The sequence below is a fragment of the Chaetura pelagica genome, unplaced genomic scaffold, assembly GCF_000747805.2.
Source record: "Chaetura pelagica isolate M959 unplaced genomic scaffold, ChaPel_1.0 scaffold145, whole genome shotgun sequence".
NCBI classification, from domain to species: Eukaryota; Metazoa; Chordata; class Aves; order Apodiformes; family Apodidae; genus Chaetura; species Chaetura pelagica.
Window position 1 is genome coordinate 2765360 of NW_009953332.1, and position 18883 is coordinate 2784242.

Below are 18883 nucleotides of genomic sequence, written 5' to 3' on the forward strand. Positions count from 1 at the left end.
AAAGTATTTCCTCCCAGGGAAGTCATGTAGGTGTGCTTTGATCACGTTAACATCATTGGAACAGATATTTTTTTAATCCATTAGTGAGATGTTTCTCAAGACTACTTTCCTGATGTGGGAGTTGCCCAGGGCTTCCATCCACTCTTCCTTCATACATCCTAGTGTGTGCAGCAGTCATTTCCTAATGGTGGAACTTGCTTATCTGTTGTGTTTGTCCTTCAGGTCCATCTTGACTGGCTTGTTCCCCCCAACCTCGGGTACAGCCTTCATCCTGGGCAAAGATATCCGCTCTGAGCTCAGTACCATCAGGCAGAACCTGGGTGTCTGTCCACAACACAACGTGCTGTTTGACCTGTGAGTAGCACCTGTGAGATGCAGGGCTGGTGTTATCTGACAGGTCTTTGGGTTCCTTAGGAGACAGTGGTGTGCTTTCAGCTGGGACAGTCCTGACCTATCTGTGTGCATGGTGTGGGACAGCAGGGTGGCACGAGATTTGTAAAAGGACACTGTTTATTAGCACAAGTGTACGTGCCTATCAATTATCAGGAAAAGCTTACATTTCCAACTTTGGCTTCTCTGTAAAGAAATGTACTCCATTGAACTTAACTAGGCCAAATGTTACCCCAGACCCTAGTGATCCGGGATGTTGGGAGTTCTCTGTCAAGCACCCTTAATGAATGATTATTTACATTGGTGCTGAGTAGCCACACCCTGAAATCAGGCCCAAGCTGAGCACACCCAGTCTGCAACTCCTTCCTGAAACTTCAGCCTTAAAGGTTGTTTTCCTGAGAAAACAAGCATGTTTGCTGTAATGCTAATGCAAGGGATGAATCCCAGCGTAGTGGTATGAGCTGTGCCCTGAGGCTGCTCCTATTTCCTAGGCTCACAGTGGAGGAGCACATCTGGTTCTACGCTAGGCTCAAAGGGCTGCCAGAAAAGAAGGTGAAAGAGGAGATGGAGCAGATGGCAATGGATGTTGGTTTGCCTCACAAACTGAAAGCTAGGACAAGCAAACTCTCTGGTAGGTATTCAGCTGCTTTTGCATTTCTCAACTGCTTCTTCAGCCCCAGAAAAAGTCTCTCGAGTTTCACAGAGGCTGCATCACTGGCATTGGCTGGATCCTCCAATTACGTACAGACTACATGATTGAGCACTTTGGAAAATCAGTTGTTTATCAAGTTACCCAGTCAGTATATCTTAGTAAGCCTAACATTCGTACGCTATGTTGTGCTGTCTATTGACCAGAACAGTCACTTACTTTCTCTGAGTCTTTTGCACTTGTTTCCATCACCACATAATCCAGCTACCAGTGATATTCCCTACAGCAGGACGCCTGTATCAGTCTGTATGAGGTAGCTGAGGGCCCAAGACTCCTGTTTTTTTCTGACTCAACTATCAACACAGACTGTATATTTGGCCTTAGGAAGGGAGAGCAGACGGCCATAGGTTGCCTTTAGTATCGAGAGTATAATATAATTCCTTGCTGCTGCCTCTGGCAAACTTCCACAGCAGCAGTGTCTCTTGGGGACCTATTTCTGCAGCTGAAGCTCTGGAAGACCCACGCTCCAGATTCTCAAATGTGGTTAGGCCTCCAGGCTGGTGACTTGATACTATCAGTGCTGAGATTCACTTGTGGAAGGGCTCACAAGGTGTGGTTTCCTGCAGTAGGAGGAGAGCTGTACTCCACTGAGGGGGGACCATCCAGATGAGTTATCCCCTGTCCTGAAGGTGATAGGACCCTGTAGGCCTGACACTGTAGCAGTACTTGGTATTCTCATTATGCAATTCTGCTTTTTCTGGGAGAACTCATGATCCACCATGCTGATGCTGTCGCTGTTCCTCTCATCTCTGCCTCAGCCTGAACACCTCTTTCTTCTTCTGCCTGTTAGGTGGCATGCAGAGGAAGCTCTCAGTTGCCTTAGCCTTTGTTGGTGGCTCCAAAGTTGTCATTCTGGATGAGCCTACAGCTGGAGTGGATCCTTATTCTCGCAGAGGGATATGGGAATTACTCCTCAAGTATCGGCAAGGTACGTGGTCTTTTTCTCTGCTGCTTATGAACGTGCCATGGAAAGCAAAAGAAAATAAATGCAATTCATGACTCTTCCCAAAATAGCAATGTGTCTTTGCAAATCTGTTATTGCCTGCACTGAGGCGGGAGCAAAGAGAATGCATAACGAGGATGTTCTGATTTCTCACCTGACCTCCTTTCTCATCCTGTTCATGTCAGAGCTTATGAACAAAAGTTCCTCCTTGGGTTGTGAGGGCAGTTAAAATCAGAAATTCACCCTTGGTGTGAAGCAGTGTCCAGTTCTTCTCTGTGCAACCAGCCTTGCTGATGTGAATTAACCTGCCTTTGCTGAACATGACAAGAGCCAGCAGAGGATGGGGAGGAGAAACCTATGACAGCAGTTGTGAATCTTACCTATACTGTGGACTTGTGGCATCAACCTTCCATCAACTTCATGGCAAGATCCAGAAGATTGTGGCTTTGGCTCACAAACATGGGTATGGTTGACTTACCAGCACTGTCTTCCCTTGCTTTTTTCCAGGCCGCACTATCATTCTCTCCACACACCACATGGATGAGGCAGACATCCTGGGTGACCGAATTGCCATCATTTCTCATGGCAAGCTCTGTTGTGTGGGCTCTTCTCTCTTCCTGAAGAACCAGCTGGGAACAGGCTATTATCTGACACTGGTCAAGAAGGATGTGGATTCCTCTCTTAGCTCCTGCCGAAACAGCAGCAGCACAGTGTCCTATCTGAAAAAGGTACAGCTGACCCTTACGTACATTCTTCCTTCATGAACTCCTAGGCTTATGGGAAGCAGCAGCTAAGATTTTACATGGTAGAACATCTCAAAGAGCAATCCCTCACTCTTTAAAAAACATGTTACTTGCTTTTATAGGTACTATACCAGATCATGCCTGGTTAGCCTGTTGCATGGGATGTACATCTCCCTTACAGTTTCTTTCAGTGATGGTGGTACAAAGCTGATTTGAGAAATACAGAATAGATCAAGTGCTCTTGCTTCTGTAACTGTGACCTCTTACTTGTATTTCAGCCCTTTGCAGTGCTATGTCACCATTACTTTCTGACTCTTCCAGTATCCCGCATGTTGCAGCATCTAGTAGGAGTTACCTAGAGTGTAGTATCTGGTGGGCCTGTTTTTTGTTAAACAGCAGGAAACAATGGTCGTCTTCTCTTTTGTAACCAGGATGACAGTGTCTCCCAGAGCAGCTCTGATGCTGGCCTTGGCAGTGACCACGAAAGTGACACACTGACAATAGGTGAGGCTTGGATAAGAATGTAAGGTTCAGTCCCAGTGTTGTTATTGCTCTGTCTTTCATCTTTGACAACTGCCTTAACCTTATGCCCCTGTATAGCTACAGTCTTGTGATAATCATTAAATTCACAGCAATGGTATTTTTAAGTCCGTAATTTTTTCTTTAGCGAGGTATTTTGCGTTCAAGCTGTCCTGAAATTTAATAACCAAAGATTACATAGTTGCTAAGCCTGTTAGCAATATGTAACGTTAGCTGGTGAAGTGTACGTGGGTGACTTGCAGGGCTGCCAGTGGCATGTAAAAACTCTACCAGATTCAGAAATGAGATTCTCCATGGACATGAGAGATGTCCCATTTTCCTTCCTTTGCTTCTGGCAGTTTTTCAGACTGAGCTGCTCTTTCCACACGATGAGTAGTAACAAAAGTGAACACTGTGTTTTCCTTTTGGTTCTTCTAGATGTCTCTGCAATTTCAAATCTCATTACAAAACATGTCCCTGAGGCCAGGCTGGTAGAGGACATCGGCCATGAATTAACCTATGTCCTGCCGTACAAGGCTGCTAAAGAGGGAGCTTTTGTGGAGCTGTTCCATGAAATAGATGACCGTCTCTCTGATCTTGGCATTTCCAGCTATGGGATCTCTGAAACCACCTTAGAAGAAGTGAGTGAACTGAGGATTCCTGTTTGACTTAAAGGAGGCAAAATGAATCCTAGCAGAAATAGGAGTGAGATAGTCTTGTCACTTCCTGTAAATATTTGTTGTGGAACAAGAAGCTTTGTTTTCCTCTCCAGAATGGTTTGCCCTCTGCCCTGTTTTAAGTGTGTGCTTTAAAAACTGAAATGTAATACAGGCAAGCATAGACAGGTCATTTGTTTGGGTTGCACTTTGCTAAGATGTCATGTGAAGATTGGCCCCCAGTTTGGCTTCTAGTGACTGTGTAAACACCTTTGAGGTATTTTTAGGGATACTTTGTGCTGCATGTAACTGAAAACATACATTTCAGTACTGGAGCTGATACTTCACAGAAACCACTTAGTTGTATGCCCTCGTCAGGAGCATTTTTAGGGTCTGATCCTTGTGGCTGTGTCCCAGCTGACATGTCTGCCTTTTCTTAATCACAGAAGTATCTTGCACTTTATCCTCTGTTTATGTGAAATGTTGTCTTTATTTTTTTTAGTAGTGACAGGGGAAACTGAAACCACGATGCTGCCCTCTAGGTACATGAAGGCCTTGGCTGCTGACTGCCATTTGAATTTTTTTATTATTTTTTTTTCCTGGTTTAGGAGAGTCCAAGGGACAAGCTCCACAAAGGTGCCTGTTCAGGCATGAATAGGAGTGTGAGCACTGTCTGTGGAGGAAGATGAGAATCCCCAAATTTAGTAACTAGGTCCATTTTTTTAAAGATAGAAAAGATGATGTGTTAGAGATGCACTGAAAACTGAGAAGTGGCTGATTGGTGCTTACAGGCTGGCTCCTGGAAGCTAGAAAGAAGCCACAAAGACCATATCCCCATTGTGCAGGAGTTAAACCATGTATCCTCTGTTCTTGTGCAGCATCTGTCAGCCCTGTGCTTTCTCCTGGCATCTCATAAAGCAGTTCCCATTATTATCATTCCCATACAATTTTCACAGACTCATACCTTTTCTTTTCAGATATTCCTGAAAGTAGCTGATGACAGTGGTGTGGATGCAGAAACCTCAGGTGGGTGTAGTTGTCTTCTGCAGTATTGAAGGGAAATTTAAGGGGAGGCACCTTTTATTTGTGCTGTTTAAGCACAAGACTGAGCAAGTCTAGGTATTTCAGGGATAAAATGTCAGTGCTGGGATTTGTTCCCAAGGGAATAAAGGGTCTAGTGAGTATCTCAAATGAAGAGCATTCCTGGTCTCACCAGCCTTGAATAGGCAGGTGATCCTGGTGTATGGCAGCATGTCTGGCTACACAGTGACACATGTCAAGGTGTGACAGGCCCTTTTTCAGACTGAACAGGAACTCTGCTGTGCTATATTTTTAATGACCTAAAATAGCTGTTCTTAGCATACTTAATGCATGCTTTTATTATACCGTTAACTTCTGTTGACTTAGTGGTAGCATAGTTATTTTGTAATAGTGGAGAGTTTCTGATGTTTGCATGTATACTGAATTATTTGACTGACATTATTGTTTACTCTGAGGAACAGGAAATACTCTTGATGAGGTCAGATTGCAGTAGGAACCAAATTAATTCCTCTAAGAGCAGCTCACTGCACTAAGTGCTTTTGTCAGTGTTTCCTAATAAACTAGTGCTAGCATATTGTACTTGGAACCATGTGCACATTTAGTGAAAATTTTCTTATAGTGAGAGCAGCCTGCAATTTTTATGGATAAATGAAAAAAAAAATGTCCAGTGCACTGGAAGAAGCTTCTAGGACAGCACACAAAAAATGGTACATAAAAAGGGACTCTTGCAGAGTGACAGTCTTTATTTTACTTTTAGCTGCACTGGAGTGACTCCAGATCTTGTTTGCAAATGGAAAATATGTAAAATGAAAATGATATTGCTTGTTTGGTTTTTTTCTGGGGCTAACTGGAGATTAACTGAAGCAGCTCAGCTAATCACAAGTGCATTGTTTTCAGATGGGACATTGCCAGCCAGAAGGAACAGGCGTGTGTTTGGAGATAGACAGAGCTGCCTTCGTCCATTTACAGAAGATGATGCATTTGATCCTAATGATTCAGACATAGATCCAGGTATTGCTGGGGCTCAAGCCCATTTTCTTCCTGTGGACACTCTCTCATATTGTAAATATGATCATAAGGCTGAGACTGCTGGAAGAGTGGTAATTTATTTGCCTTTAGGGATAGTGGGCAGAGCAGTATCTACAGACTGCTCAGTCCTCCCTTTGAGGTTCAGAGAGATAAGGGTGAAAATGCATGCATGTGGATTTCTGTTGCTATCTCTGCTCACCACTTGCTTTTTTATGATGAGAAAAAGAAGCTATTCCAGCTGCCACCTTGTGTCTCCAGCACAGAAGTGCCTAGAGAACATCTCTGAGCTTTTGAATGAGGGTCATTTTTTCTTGCTAGCAGAATCCAGAGAGACAGACCTTCTTAGTGGTGTGGATGGGAAAGGATCCTACCAGATGAAGGGCTGGAAGCTCACCCAGCAGCAGTTCATGGCTCTCTTGTGGAAGAGGCTGCTGATTGCCAAGAGAAGCAGGAAGGGCTTCTTTGCTCAGGTGAGAACACCCAGCAGATGCAGGGTCCCTCAACAGGGACAGCTTTGGACCATGTATTGTGTTCAGAGTTAGAACTGGGGAGAAAACCTCAGGTGAATATGGGTAACCATAACTGGTGTTCAGTGCACATCTGAGCAACAGGGGGCTGGTGCAAGTGAAAGGAGGTACATGATGACCAAGAGGTGCAGAGCAGGGATGCAGCTGTGGATCAAATCCAAATTTGACCTTAAGAGCAGCATTTGGAGGCTGAATCCTCTGCATTCCAAGTGAGTGCCGTGATTTAGCTCTTCTGTTGGTGTCTGGCAATGCCTTGGTGTAAATGGCAAAGACCTTCCTGGGAAACTTGGAAAAAGTTTTCACCCATTGAAGTTCCTGATGCTTCTGGTAATATTCACTTTAAAAAGTGCTTGGTCTTTCCTTTCAGATCGTGCTGCCAGCTGTCTTTGTGTGTATTGCTCTCATGTTCAGCCTGATCGTTCCTCCCTTTGGGAAGTATCCCAGCCTGGAGTTACAGCCCTGGATGTATGATGAACAGTACACTTTTATTAGGTATGTTTCCTGTGGCCTAGACATAGTGCTAAATCCTACAATTCTGTTCTTCTTGCAAACATGAGTTACTGAGTTCCTTACAAGGTTCTTAACATTTTTTTAGTGCAGAAGCACTTTTTAATGGAGTCCTGGTATTTTCTTTTCAGACCTTTAAATGCTGACTCTTAACTACTGGCAAGGCCATATACATTTCTGAGTGGTGCTGTGACTCTATTAATACTATGTACTATACAGGAGTGTGTATGTGCTGCTAGGCCAAGCATTCTTCAAAGGGAAATCTCCACACAAATCCTTTTCCTGAGTGTTTTCATTGTGCTTGCAGCCTTGCTCTGCTGCTGCTTTTACTGTGTGTCTGTTATCCCACTGACCTGACAGTGTTTCTCTGCTGTACTTGCAGCAATGATGCTCCAGAAGATGCAAGTACTCAGAGTCTTTTGGATGCTCTTCTCAATAAGCCTGGTTTTGGCACACGCTGTATGCAGGGACACTCCATCCCGTAAGTAAAACTCTGGGATGAGGAAACTTGGCCCCAGCTGCTGATTACCCAGCAGACTTAGCAGACTCTAGGGAATGAAAGTCATGCATGGCCAGAGTAGGATTTAAGGCAAAAGAGTTGCAATACGTTCAGTTTTTCAGCCCCCAGCATGGTGAGGGAGTGAGGTTTGATTCAAAGTCCTTACTGACAGAGATGTGAAGGAAACAGTAGTCTCTCCCTCAAAATAGTTTGGTCCTGAACATGGAGAAGGACCTAGTCATGTTGCTATATGTTGTTGACTGTAGCTATTCCCATTTCCCAATCCTCTGTTTCTAGCTGCACTGGAAACCTGGGTTAGTGCCCCCACAAACACCAGTAGGAAGAGTGGAGAGCCAGATGGCATTGGTGGTGTTTCCAGGCTCTGCCACTGACTTGTTTCATGGCCTTGGGCAAATCACTGAAGATGCAGACCATGAGTGCTAAAGGGGTATACAAAGTCCAGGATGATGTGTCTCTAGCCTGGAAGAACACGAGCTCATGTTTATAGGATGATGGGGCAAGGGGCCCTATGTGCTGGCCAGTGGTGGAAAGTGAGCTATATTCTGCAAAACAGCCACAAGAACTGGGTTACTCTATCCATGCAGCATGGGGAGGAGGCTTCCCACTGATGCTACCTTAGGAAAGAGCAGCATTTTGGTGCCCTAAAGGCAGAAATATCATCTGAGAAATGACTGCTGTGATCTTAGAATCACAGAGTAGCTCAAGTTGGAAGAGACCCATAAGGATCAATGAGTCCAACTCTCTGTTTGTTGCAGGACTACTTAAAACTAAACCATATAATTTGCATAGTCCAGAGGCTCCTTGAACTCTGGCTGCTGTGCATTCTGGGGCTGACTGAAATAAAGTGCTTGTGTACTGTGGAGCAAATGAGAAGAGAGGAGTGTGTGGCCTGCTCTGCCAACGTTGGTCTCCTTGGCACTGGGATCCATTAGAAGTTGTGGAGCTGGATCTGTTTCTCTGAGCTGTTTGTCTCAGTGAAGTCAGGCCCCTTTGAAAAACAGCCTGCTTCTTCTGGGGTCTGTGAAGTCTGTTATTTAAATGGCTTGTAAGCAACAGCCATCATAGTTGTTCTAAAAACTGCATTTGCCATGCCTCTTTTCTGACTCAGAGACACTCCTTGCACTGTGGGGCAGGAGGAATGGACCACTGCTGCAGTCCCAGACTCAGTCCTGGACATCTTCTTGAAAGGCAACTGGAGCATGGAGAACCCTTCTCCGTCGTGCGAATGCAGCAACGAAAAGATCAAGAAGATGCTGCCCGTGTGTCCACCTGGTGCAGGTGGGCTGCCACCCCCACAGGTAGGTGGGAGCTCAGTGGTGCTGTGGTGAGGGATGCTCCTGGAGAGCAGAGTGGCTGGGTGTGATTCTTGCGTGCAGCACTTGCACACGGTTTGTTTGACTTGGTGCCTTTGTCTTCTGACGGGTGTTTATCTGTGTTTTCCCTGGTGATTGCCAGCGTGAGCAAGATACTGCTGACATCCTCCAGAACCTGACAGGACGCAATATATCAGACTACCTAGTGAAGACCTATGCACAGATCATTGGGAAAAGGTAGTTGTTGAATGCACCCTTTCCCTTCCTTGCCCACCAAGTGCTTCTTGTTGTACTGGGGATGCTGCAGGGAAATATGCTCAGGGAAATATGTCTGGGCAACCCAAGCTCTTTGGCAGTAGGCCAGACCCCCTCAGCTCCTCAGACTGTCCTGTCTATAGCTCAGGTGGTGTTTCTGCTTTATTAGTGATGCTGTGGCAGCTTGGAGGGTGGTACCTTGAGCTTTGTAAGCAGAGTATGGGAAAAATCTGGGCACCATACCTAATGGTTATGCTGAAGGGGAGTGGTGGGACATACGCCAGAAATGAGAGGCTATTGCACTTTTTCTCCTGGCCATGTGCCTACAGCACTGGTAGGTCTGCCTCTCCTTTAGTTCCATGTATTATATATACACATCAACTTTCTGTTCTGTCTCTACAGCTTAAAGAATAAGATCTGGGTGAATGAGTTCAGGTGAGTTACTGCCTGTATGTTTCCACTGACCCTTGAGCATGATATTAAGCAGGACAGACCCACCTCAGTTTGCAAGATTGTTTTTTTGCAACTCTTAATTACTAGGTGTTGAGGGAGCATATTTAAGGATAACATGGGACAACCTCAGAGAACATCACTGGAAAACATGCCTGCAGAGAGCAGCATTGGCCTGAAAAGATTTGCAGGACCAATCTGCTGACACTATCCTGGAAGGTGCTGCTCTGCCAAGCAAAGGAAGTAGGGAGATGTCCTGCTTTGCCTGCACTGGAAGTAGAGGATAGCTGTGTTCAGTAAACACAACAGCACACTGAGCAGTCATAAAATGGGTATCTAACTCCAGAACAAGGATTAGGAGACATCATGTCTAAGCAGCAGTGTAAGGTGAAAGTCACTTCTTCATGTGAGAGTGGAGATACTTGCCTTGGGTATAGTACAGAAAGAGGAGATGTCTGGAGAGGGAGGAGGAGTGGCATTTTCTGGAGGTCAGTGAGCAGTCAGGTCTTATCATTGCTTTCTGTATGAACTTTCAGGTATGGTGGCTTTTCCTTGGGAGCCAGCAGTTCCCTCATGCTTCCTCCAAGCCATGAAGTCACTGATGCCATTAAGCAGGTGAAGAAGATTTTGGAGCTAGCACAGGTGAGCAGCTGTCCCCAGTAAGCCCGGGATGCACTAATTTCAGAGTCATCTTACTTGGGAGGTGACACAGAAACTGTAAAATTACGAGCATGTGTATGTTAGCTGTGGCTTCTCCTCATTGCCTCTGAGCTAGGGTCTCCCAGGCTGGTGTCTGGTAGCAGCAGAAGGCTTGGGGACATGCTCAGTTGAGGCTTATACAGCCCACATTGCTGGGGTGGGTTCTGCCTTGGCTCAGAAGAGAATTTGGGCCATTGCTTTCCTCTGAGACTGCATGTGGGCTGCAATATCTCTGAAGGGTGCCCTGAAATCCTGGTTGGTGCTTATTGCTGGGAAAAAAATGGGCCTAGGGCTGACCTGTCTTACCAGTGGGACTGCAGAAAGGAAAGAGGGAAGGACATCTGCAGTTTATCACTTTTTTTAACAAGTCCAGCCTGGCTGATACAGGCTACAGGATGGAAAAAAAGCTGTCAGAGCTGTGAAAAATGTAGTGTGACCCTGCAAGACTCCAGGACATGAATAAAGGTATTCTCAGAGGGGAAGTAACTCTCTTTGCTGTTTGCAGGGGAGTTCTGGAGACCGGTTTCTCAACAGTTTGTCAAGTTTCATGAAAGGCTTGGATACAAAGAACAATGTGAAGGTAAATTAACTAGTCCTCACTGCTGTGCCTACTATTTGAAGCCCTGGTAACCTGGAGTTATTTTTAGTTAGTGAAGTTCTAGCAGTTGGGCAGCTGTGTAGACCAGAGCTTTCTGTTTGCTACTGGAAGAAGTACAGCTTGTATTTTTGTGTGGGTTTCCCCAAAATCTGTTGTTCTCTTGGAGTCTAGCCCTAAGGCTCAGGGAGGACTTCAGTGCTGGATCAGTGTTAACTTCCAGCAGCCTCTTGTTATTGAACAAACTGTATGTTCTGTCCCTGACCAAACTAGCTGGAAGGATGAGGAAAGAAATTTTGTGCCCTCTGTAGAGGAAGGGATATTCTGCTGAGCTCAGGAGCCTGTTGGGTAGCTGAGGTACCCTGAGGCCTTTCTAATGCTGATGTGATCTCTCACAGGTGTGGTTCAACAACAAGGGCTGGCATGCCATTGCCTCCTTCCTGAATGTGATCAACAACGCCATCCTTCGGGCCAACCTGCAGCAGGGCAAAAACCCTAGTGCTTATGGGATCACTGCCTTCAATCACCCACTCAACCTCACCAAACAACAGCTCTCTGAAGTGGCTCTGTAAGTCCTGACATGGACTGCTGATTACTGGAAACAGGTGCCATGGGAGGTATTAACCTCACCAGTCACCACTTAGTGCCTGTGGCATTTAGACTCTTACCGTGCTGGCCTTATTTTCTCTGGCCTGGGCAAGTGGCAACACGTGCTGTTGAACACTTGCTGTTGAACAGCACAGCTGTGCAAGCTTCCTTATGTCTGTGAGTCCCTGGAAGCTGCAGTTTCTGGGAACCAGTGTAATCTTCAGACCTTCTGTTGCTTGAGAAATACCTCTCAGCCATACCCAGAAAGGCAGCTCCCCACGAATAAGGTTGTTCTTTTGTCCCAAGGTGCCACTGTTTGACTGGGAACCATTGAAGGATCATGTTAAATTTTGCCCACTGCCTCAGTCTGGGGCACATACAGCAACACCCAGGGCTTACTCCACTGAGGCACTGACTTGTCCACTGCTACTGCAGCCAGAGTCATGACTCATAAGCTGTCTGCAGATACAACCTTCAAACTTCAGGGCAGGGGCAGGTGACAGTCAGATACCTCTGGACTTTAAAACAACATAAAAAAACCCAACCCAAACCAAAAATAATCAACAACAAAACAAACAAATCCCCAACAACCTCAAGAAATCCATTAAGTAGGAAATAAAGTGGTGGTGATAAGGAAGGCAGAAAGCAGTCTGTTACTAACCAATCTCCAGGTGATCCTTGAGATGCCAACAGGCTGTGTACATTCCTTTGTTATATGGCTGGAGAAAAACTGTGCAGTTAAGACAGCCTGATGACCACATCCATCCATCCTGATGACCATCCTTTATCCTGCAAAACAAGCACAACAGAAAGCAAAATGGTTTCTGCACTGTCCTGCATGTGAAACCTCATTTCATCTCCAAGGAGCCAACACCTGCATTCAAACACTTTGCTTTCTTCTTGTTTTTTCTTTTGTTCAGGATGACCACCTCTGTGGATGTCTTAGTCTCCATCTGTGTGATCTTTGCCATGTCCTTTGTTCCTGCCAGCTTTGTGGTCTTCCTTATCCAGGAACGTGTCAGCAAGGCTAAACACTTGCAGTTCATTAGTGGAGTGAAGCCTGTGATCTACTGGCTGGCCAACTTTGTCTGGGATATGGTAAGGGCTTTGTGATTATTCTGAACTACCCTCCATTCTGTGTTTGCAGGGTGTCACTGGCACTGAAGTGCCCTGGGGGTGCACTGGGAGCCAGTGGGCACCACAATAATTCAGTTAATAATCACTGTTCCTGTCGTTTCTGTGTTTACTGCACTGGAGTGGTGGTTCACCTCAGTGGGAAAAGGAACACTGAATAGAGGATGGAAAGGCAACCATAAGCTCTGTCATCAGCATTTATTATGTCACTTTAAAATACCTGCCCCAAAATGTTTGCTTTTTTAGTCCTCGTTCTGCTCTGTTAAAAGCAGGTTTTTTCACACTGTGGTATCCAGAACCTCAGAAGGTCTATTGACTACTTCTAGAGGAATGCAGAAATGTGCAGGCATGTGTACTACATTGTAGTCCACACATGTGACACTCCTAAGAGTCTCCCATTGGAAGCAGCTTTGGGAACACTGAAGAATGTTGAAAAACATTGGTTCAGAGCAGAAAGACACCTTTCATTATTTATTTTTTTTATCATCTGGAAACAAATCTAAAGCCATGTTTTTCACCTTCTAGTGCAACTACATTGTTCCAGCCACACTAGTCATCATCATCTTCATCTGCTTCCAGCAGAAGTCCTATGTATCCTCCTCCAACTTGCCTGTGCTGGCTCTCCTTCTGTTTCTCTATGGGTAAGGGAATTCTCATCAGAAGGATGACTGGGAAGGCTCTTAGACTTGCAAGGTGCTTACCTCATGTTCCTGCCTTTCCTCTTGCCAGGTGGTCCATTACCCCTCTCATGTATCCAGCCTCTTTCGTGTTCAAAATCCCCAGCACAGCATATGTTGTGCTGACCAGCGTGAACCTCTTCATTGGCATCAATGGGAGTGTGGCCACCTTTGTTCTGGAGCTCTTCACCAACAACGTATGTTTCCCCACAAGTTACTCATTGTCTTGTGCTGCTACAATCTAGTCCCATGTTGATGCCATGTTGCCTTTAGCAGCCACTTCTGTAGAAGGGCTAGCCCCTGGCCTGTACACATGAGCTACTGCAGCAGTATAAACACATGTTCTGATGGAAATGGGTTAAAGCCCACTTCAGAAATGTTCACAGAATATTTAAGGTGGGAACAGACCTCCTGAGATTGTCTTGTCCCACCTCTGAGCAGGGTCAGCTAGAGCAGGTTGCTTACAGCCATCAGGTTTTGAGCATTTCCAGGGAGGGAGACTCCACAGTCTGTCTGGGCAACCTCTTCTAGTTCTCAGTCACCTTTAGGGAAAAAAAAAATAATGTTTTTTTTATGTTCAAACAGAATTTCCTGTATGTTCTTCATAAGGGGAAATTTCTTTCTACTACAGGCCATGTGAAATACTCAAGTATTTAGTTGCCCTCGGTTTTTCCTGCTGTGGTAGATACCTCTCTTAACTATACTTGGAACTTAGGCACTTCAGTTTTCCAAAGCCAGATGCTTGCTGAGGAAGGTGCAAATTCCTCTCATGCCTATATGCCATGCAAGAGGTTCACCCAGTGGTGTGGAGTGTTTCTTGTAAGGGGCAGCTGGGGAGATCCTGTGGGAATTTCCTGTTGATTGTAGCACTGGCTGTGGGCATAAGGAGGCAGCTGTTGATCCCTTTTGATACAAGGCCTGTTCTAGCTCAGTAAAAACATGTATGTGCTTGAAGACAAGTGCCTGGCAGAACAGGAACATATCCTCAAGCTGCTGCCAGTCCATTCTCTGTTCAAAGCCAAGTGGGAGGCAACAAAGTAAAAGGATTAGAGTCTCCAGTATGGTACAGGGAGAGGCTACCCACAGTCTTGAGATAACCAGTCTGTGCAAGCACAGCTTTCCTGCCGGGTCAACCTGTAGCCTTCCTGCACATAGTTGTTGATAGATGCTTCCTTTTAGACTCTAGCTTTTGGAGGAATCTCTCCTTTGGTACAGTTAGCTTGTATTCACAGAATCCTGAATGACACAACAACACTTGAGTGTCCAGAGGAGCCATGGCATTGGCTTTTTGGAGAGCATTTCTAATGCTTGAATTTTTGTGAGGTTGCAGTGTTGGGGAGGGAGGGCTAAACCACAACATGGGTCACAGTTGGCAGGTGGTGACTGCTTTCTGCTCCAGTGCCTCACTGACACTTGATTATGTCTTAACAGAAGCTGAACAACATCAATGACATCCTGAAATCTGTCTTCCTCATCTTTCCCCATTTCTGCCTGGGACGGGGTCTTATTGACATGGTGAAAAACCAGGCCATGGCTGATGCTCTGGAGAGGTTTGGTAAGTGAGATTGTGTACAGTCACAGGGACAGTGGCCTGAACTCAACAGAGAAAGCTTAATTCTGCTCCAGATGAGCATCTTTTGCTCCTCTTGAGTTTTCAGGACTGAAAATTTATGATTGCACCACGAATCTGATCAAAGTTGGCAAGTCTCCAGAACTGTCCTCTTTAGGTTGTTGCAAGGACTGAAGGGGGCCTAGCAAATAGATACCCAGATTTTTGAGTTATTAGGGGCATTAAATTAAAATGTGTAGAGCCAAATGTATGGAGAGGATCATTAGGCCAAGTGTAAGGAATGGCTGAGATTCTGGAAAGTGGAGTTTTTTTTTCTGGGATGCAGACGTCAGGCTTGAATCTCAGTTTCTCTGTGTTTCACTGAATTTTTGGCAAGGTAGGCCAGCTCCACTTTGGCACACCAGATTTTCTGGGCCTGAGTCCCAGCTTAATTACATAAGAAATGTGCATGTATCCTCAACTGGCCCCATGTGTGGTCTGTCCCTTCCTTCCTCCCGCTGGCTGCTCTCCAGTTGCCCCAGTGCCCAGCTTGGTGAGCTCTGCAGGAAGAGATGCTAGTCAGCTCCCATTGCTCTGGGAAGGTCACTGTGCTTTTCATCTCATTGGCAGGAGAAAATCGTTTTGTCTCACCTCTGTCGTGGGACTTGGTAGGAAGGAATCTCTTTGCCATGGCAGTGGAGGGCGTTGTCTTCTTCCTCATCACAGTGCTCATCCAGTACAGGTTCTTCATCAAACCCAGGTAGGTTGCCTGCTCCACCACTGCCAGCAGATCAAGTTTTCATTGGTGTCCTCCAAGAAGGGGGAGATTATTAACTGTGGAAGCCCTGTTCTGCTAAGGCTTTATCATATTGCTTTCCGCAGGCCTGTGTATGCCAAGCTGCCTCCTCTGAATGATGAAGATGAGGATGTAACCAGAGAAAGACAGAGGATTATTAGTGGAGGAGGACAGAGTGACATCTTGGAAATCAAAGAGCTAACCAAGGTAACAGAGAAGTTCTGCATTCCTACGACTTGCTGGCACAACACCATGGCAGTTCACCAGAGGCCTCATTCAGAGGAATTCAGTGGGATCAAAATCAGAGGGTGTTTGGCATGTTGAATACATATCATTATAGTTCTAATTATAGTTCTCTTTGACACTGTCCTTCTCATTCTTTTTTTTCTGGTTTCAGATTTACCGAATGAAGCGAAAGCCAGCAGTTGACAGGATCTGTGTTGGAATTCCCCCTGGAGAGGTAAGCTTCACTGTCAAATCCATTGCTTTGCTATTACCACAGTATTTAAGAGCAACAGACAGCAAAGGGTAGGTGAAGATCAAAACCAGATTATTTTTAAATTACATCAAAAGAAATCGCTTGAAAGTTGAAGTGGTTTCTGATTCTGTCTCTCAGCCTTTGAAGAAGATACTTAACTCTGCCTGCAATGAGAGGCCAAACTCTGGTACCCTCCAGGTTTTGGCATGGATACACTGTGGTGGCAGTGCACTGAGGTGGCACCACAGTTCAGTAATTTTCCCAGCCTAAAGATTCTTTCTTAAAATGAAAGTCCAGATCAAGTTTCCTTCTCATCTTGTCAGTGCTGAAAATGATGCAGCTGAATCCTATTCTCAAATACACTGCTCATCTGCTCTTTTGTATCCCCAGTGCTTTGGACTTCTAGGAGTAAATGGTGCTGGCAAGTCATCCACTTTTAAGATGCTAACTGGTGATACAGATGTGTCAGGAGGAGAAGCTTTTCTCAAAGGAAACAGGTGAAAGACCATGCATCTCTCCTCTGCTTCATCCTTCACTGCTTTCTCCTCAGCTTCCACAGCCTTTGTTCCACTTCCAGCAGCTCTAAACTCTGTCCCACTTTTCCCTTTTTCAATTCCTGGCATTTGTTTCAGCCCTTTGCTGTGTCTGGTAAAGTAGTGTAGTGGCTTAGGAAAACTGATTTAGTCTGGAAGTCATTTTTTAATACCTGCCCTCTCATCTTGAAATGTCATAATTCAAAAGCAAAGGGGGGTGGGGAGAGAGAAAAAAATAATTTGGCCAAGACAGACTTCTAGGATCCTGTATTTTTCTTACTTCAGTGATTTCAAAACCACTGTTTCACTTACCTTTTCTTGACACCTAAGATAGCAGCATGTACTTGTGAAATTCTAATAAACTGTTTTTTCTTTTGCAGTATCTTGTCCAACATCCAAGAAGTCCATCAGAACATGGGCTACTGCCCACAGTTTGATGCTGTTAATGAACTGTTGACAGGGCGAGAGCACTTGGAGTTCTTTGCGCTCCTGAGGGGTGTTCCAGAGAAAGAAGTCTGCAAGGTAAATGAAATGCCATAGGACTCACCCCAATGACCTGCTTGCCTTCATCCTCCCTGCCACACATGCAGTTGCCATTATGTGAAGTTGCTGAAGATACTGAACGGTGAAATCTGCTCCCTTTTCCTCCAGGGCAAGCCAAAGTTGCTGTGTGTTTTCAGTGCTGCCTTGAAAAGTGTACTAAATGGAAGGGCAGATACTTTGGGTCAGGTCTTCTTATAGTGGGTACATTTCTACACGGAATTACTTCTTTCCTTTAAGAGTTTAAGGAATGTGGAGATGCAGATCATGCAGAACCTCACATGTTGTTAATTCTTCAAAGTCCCAGGGAGCAAACACTCTACAGCTTAACAGAAGCCTCATGCTGGCTATTGTATCTTTCCAGCTGATCACACTGCATCATGCAAGTGCTGCTGTTTCAGCCCTCGGACATGTGGTTACACTAATAGTCTTTAAGCAATTAATGACAACTAGCTAGTTTCATACAGCACACTTCTCATTCCTGTTACCTTGAGTTAACAGCAGTTTTCACTGTGTGTGTCCTGCATGCTGCAGAACAGGAAGGGCTGCAGGTAGGAGAATTACCTTTGTACCCAGTGCAAATTGGACAGAGCCAGAACTGGCACCTACAGTATGTCCAGGTAGCTTGAATCCCTCTTTGAGAGTAGTGATGGTGGGTGAAAACTGCAAGCTCCTGTCAAGGTTGCTGGTGTGTTCCTCTGTATGATTTTCCCACCAGGCCCATATAAAGAGGGAACCCAGTTCTGGGTATGAAGTTCTGGGTCTGAGTCATAGCCAAATCTCCTCTCCCCAACAACTTGTAGTCCCCAGGGCAACAATGCCTGCCTATGCCCCCAGTAGTCAGACTGCTGAGTAACAAACCAGATCCTTCCCATCTGTCTGCAGGGCTAAGACACACCACACTGGGACTGCTCTGTGTCAGTAGTGACTCTGTCCCTGCTGCAAGCCCGCAGGAACTAGAAAGCCAGTGCTGTGGAGAGCACTGCACTGCTGATCAACATACCTGAACTGATGTTGAACTCATGCCCACTGTCCAATAAGCTGAAGCCATTTGATTTTCTGGCCTCCCAGGGGAAGGATATCATGTATCCTGATCCTATAGAGGTGAACAGGGTGTTTCAAAACCCGTAGCCTTTCCAGATGAGATTCTCAGAGGTGTGGTCCTTAAAATATTTTTAAAGCCAAAGCTCATAAGGGAAATCTCATTGTGTATATGCTTGTTGTGCTTGATTCAAGATGGTGCTGTGCTGTCTCCTGTAGGTCGGCGAGTGGGCAATTCGGAAACTGGGCCTTGTGAAATATGGAGAAAAAAAAGCTGGGAATTACAGTGGAGGGAACAGACGCAAGCTCTCCACAGCCATTGCCCTCATTGGAGGGCCACCTGTGGTTTTTCTGGTGCGTTTACAACCTTTGCTCATTAACACTTTCTTTTATAAACAGAAAAATAGGGTTCAAATTAAGACTAGATACTTCACAGCCAGCTGATGTTTAAGTACAGAGAGCATATGGAAATAGAGAGTCCCTCTTTAAGTAGGTGCAACCTATAAAGTGCCTCCAAGATTCTGTTTTTAAAAAATCAGTGGTGAAGCAGGGATCTCAATCATGGCAAACTGCCAGATCTGTAGCTTCTTCACCATTTGGCTTCACATTTTGGCAGAAAAGATTCCCATACATACAAAAAAGTAACAGCCT

At 45.4% G+C, this 18883-nt stretch overlaps 1 protein-coding gene across 1 annotated transcript in view; it reads left to right on the top strand.

The window, feature by feature from the left end:
• The window catches only part of ABCA1 (ATP-binding cassette, sub-family A (ABC1), member 1), a 76970-nt gene that overhangs the window by 56088 nt on the left and 1999 nt on the right, over positions 1-18883 (top strand). Inside the window, exons 19-45 of the mRNA XM_009998173.1 lie at positions 223-354; positions 882-1021; positions 1890-2027; positions 2550-2770; positions 3217-3289; positions 3743-3945; positions 4938-4986; positions 5899-6012; positions 6352-6500; positions 6925-7049; positions 7447-7545; positions 8693-8882; positions 9040-9134; positions 9555-9587; positions 10139-10244; positions 10807-10881; positions 11295-11464; positions 12405-12582; positions 13144-13259; positions 13348-13492; positions 14727-14850; positions 15475-15604; positions 15727-15847; positions 16038-16100; positions 16509-16615; positions 17032-17173; positions 18452-18586. Of these exons, the coding sequence (XP_009996475.1) occupies positions 223-354; positions 882-1021; positions 1890-2027; positions 2550-2770; positions 3217-3289; positions 3743-3945; positions 4938-4986; positions 5899-6012; positions 6352-6500; positions 6925-7049; positions 7447-7545; positions 8693-8882; positions 9040-9134; positions 9555-9587; positions 10139-10244; positions 10807-10881; positions 11295-11464; positions 12405-12582; positions 13144-13259; positions 13348-13492; positions 14727-14850; positions 15475-15604; positions 15727-15847; positions 16038-16100; positions 16509-16615; positions 17032-17173; positions 18452-18586 (3373 nt within the window). The remainder of the gene's footprint in view (positions 1-222; positions 355-881; positions 1022-1889; positions 2028-2549; positions 2771-3216; positions 3290-3742; positions 3946-4937; positions 4987-5898; positions 6013-6351; positions 6501-6924; positions 7050-7446; positions 7546-8692; positions 8883-9039; positions 9135-9554; positions 9588-10138; positions 10245-10806; positions 10882-11294; positions 11465-12404; positions 12583-13143; positions 13260-13347; positions 13493-14726; positions 14851-15474; positions 15605-15726; positions 15848-16037; positions 16101-16508; positions 16616-17031; positions 17174-18451; positions 18587-18883) is intronic.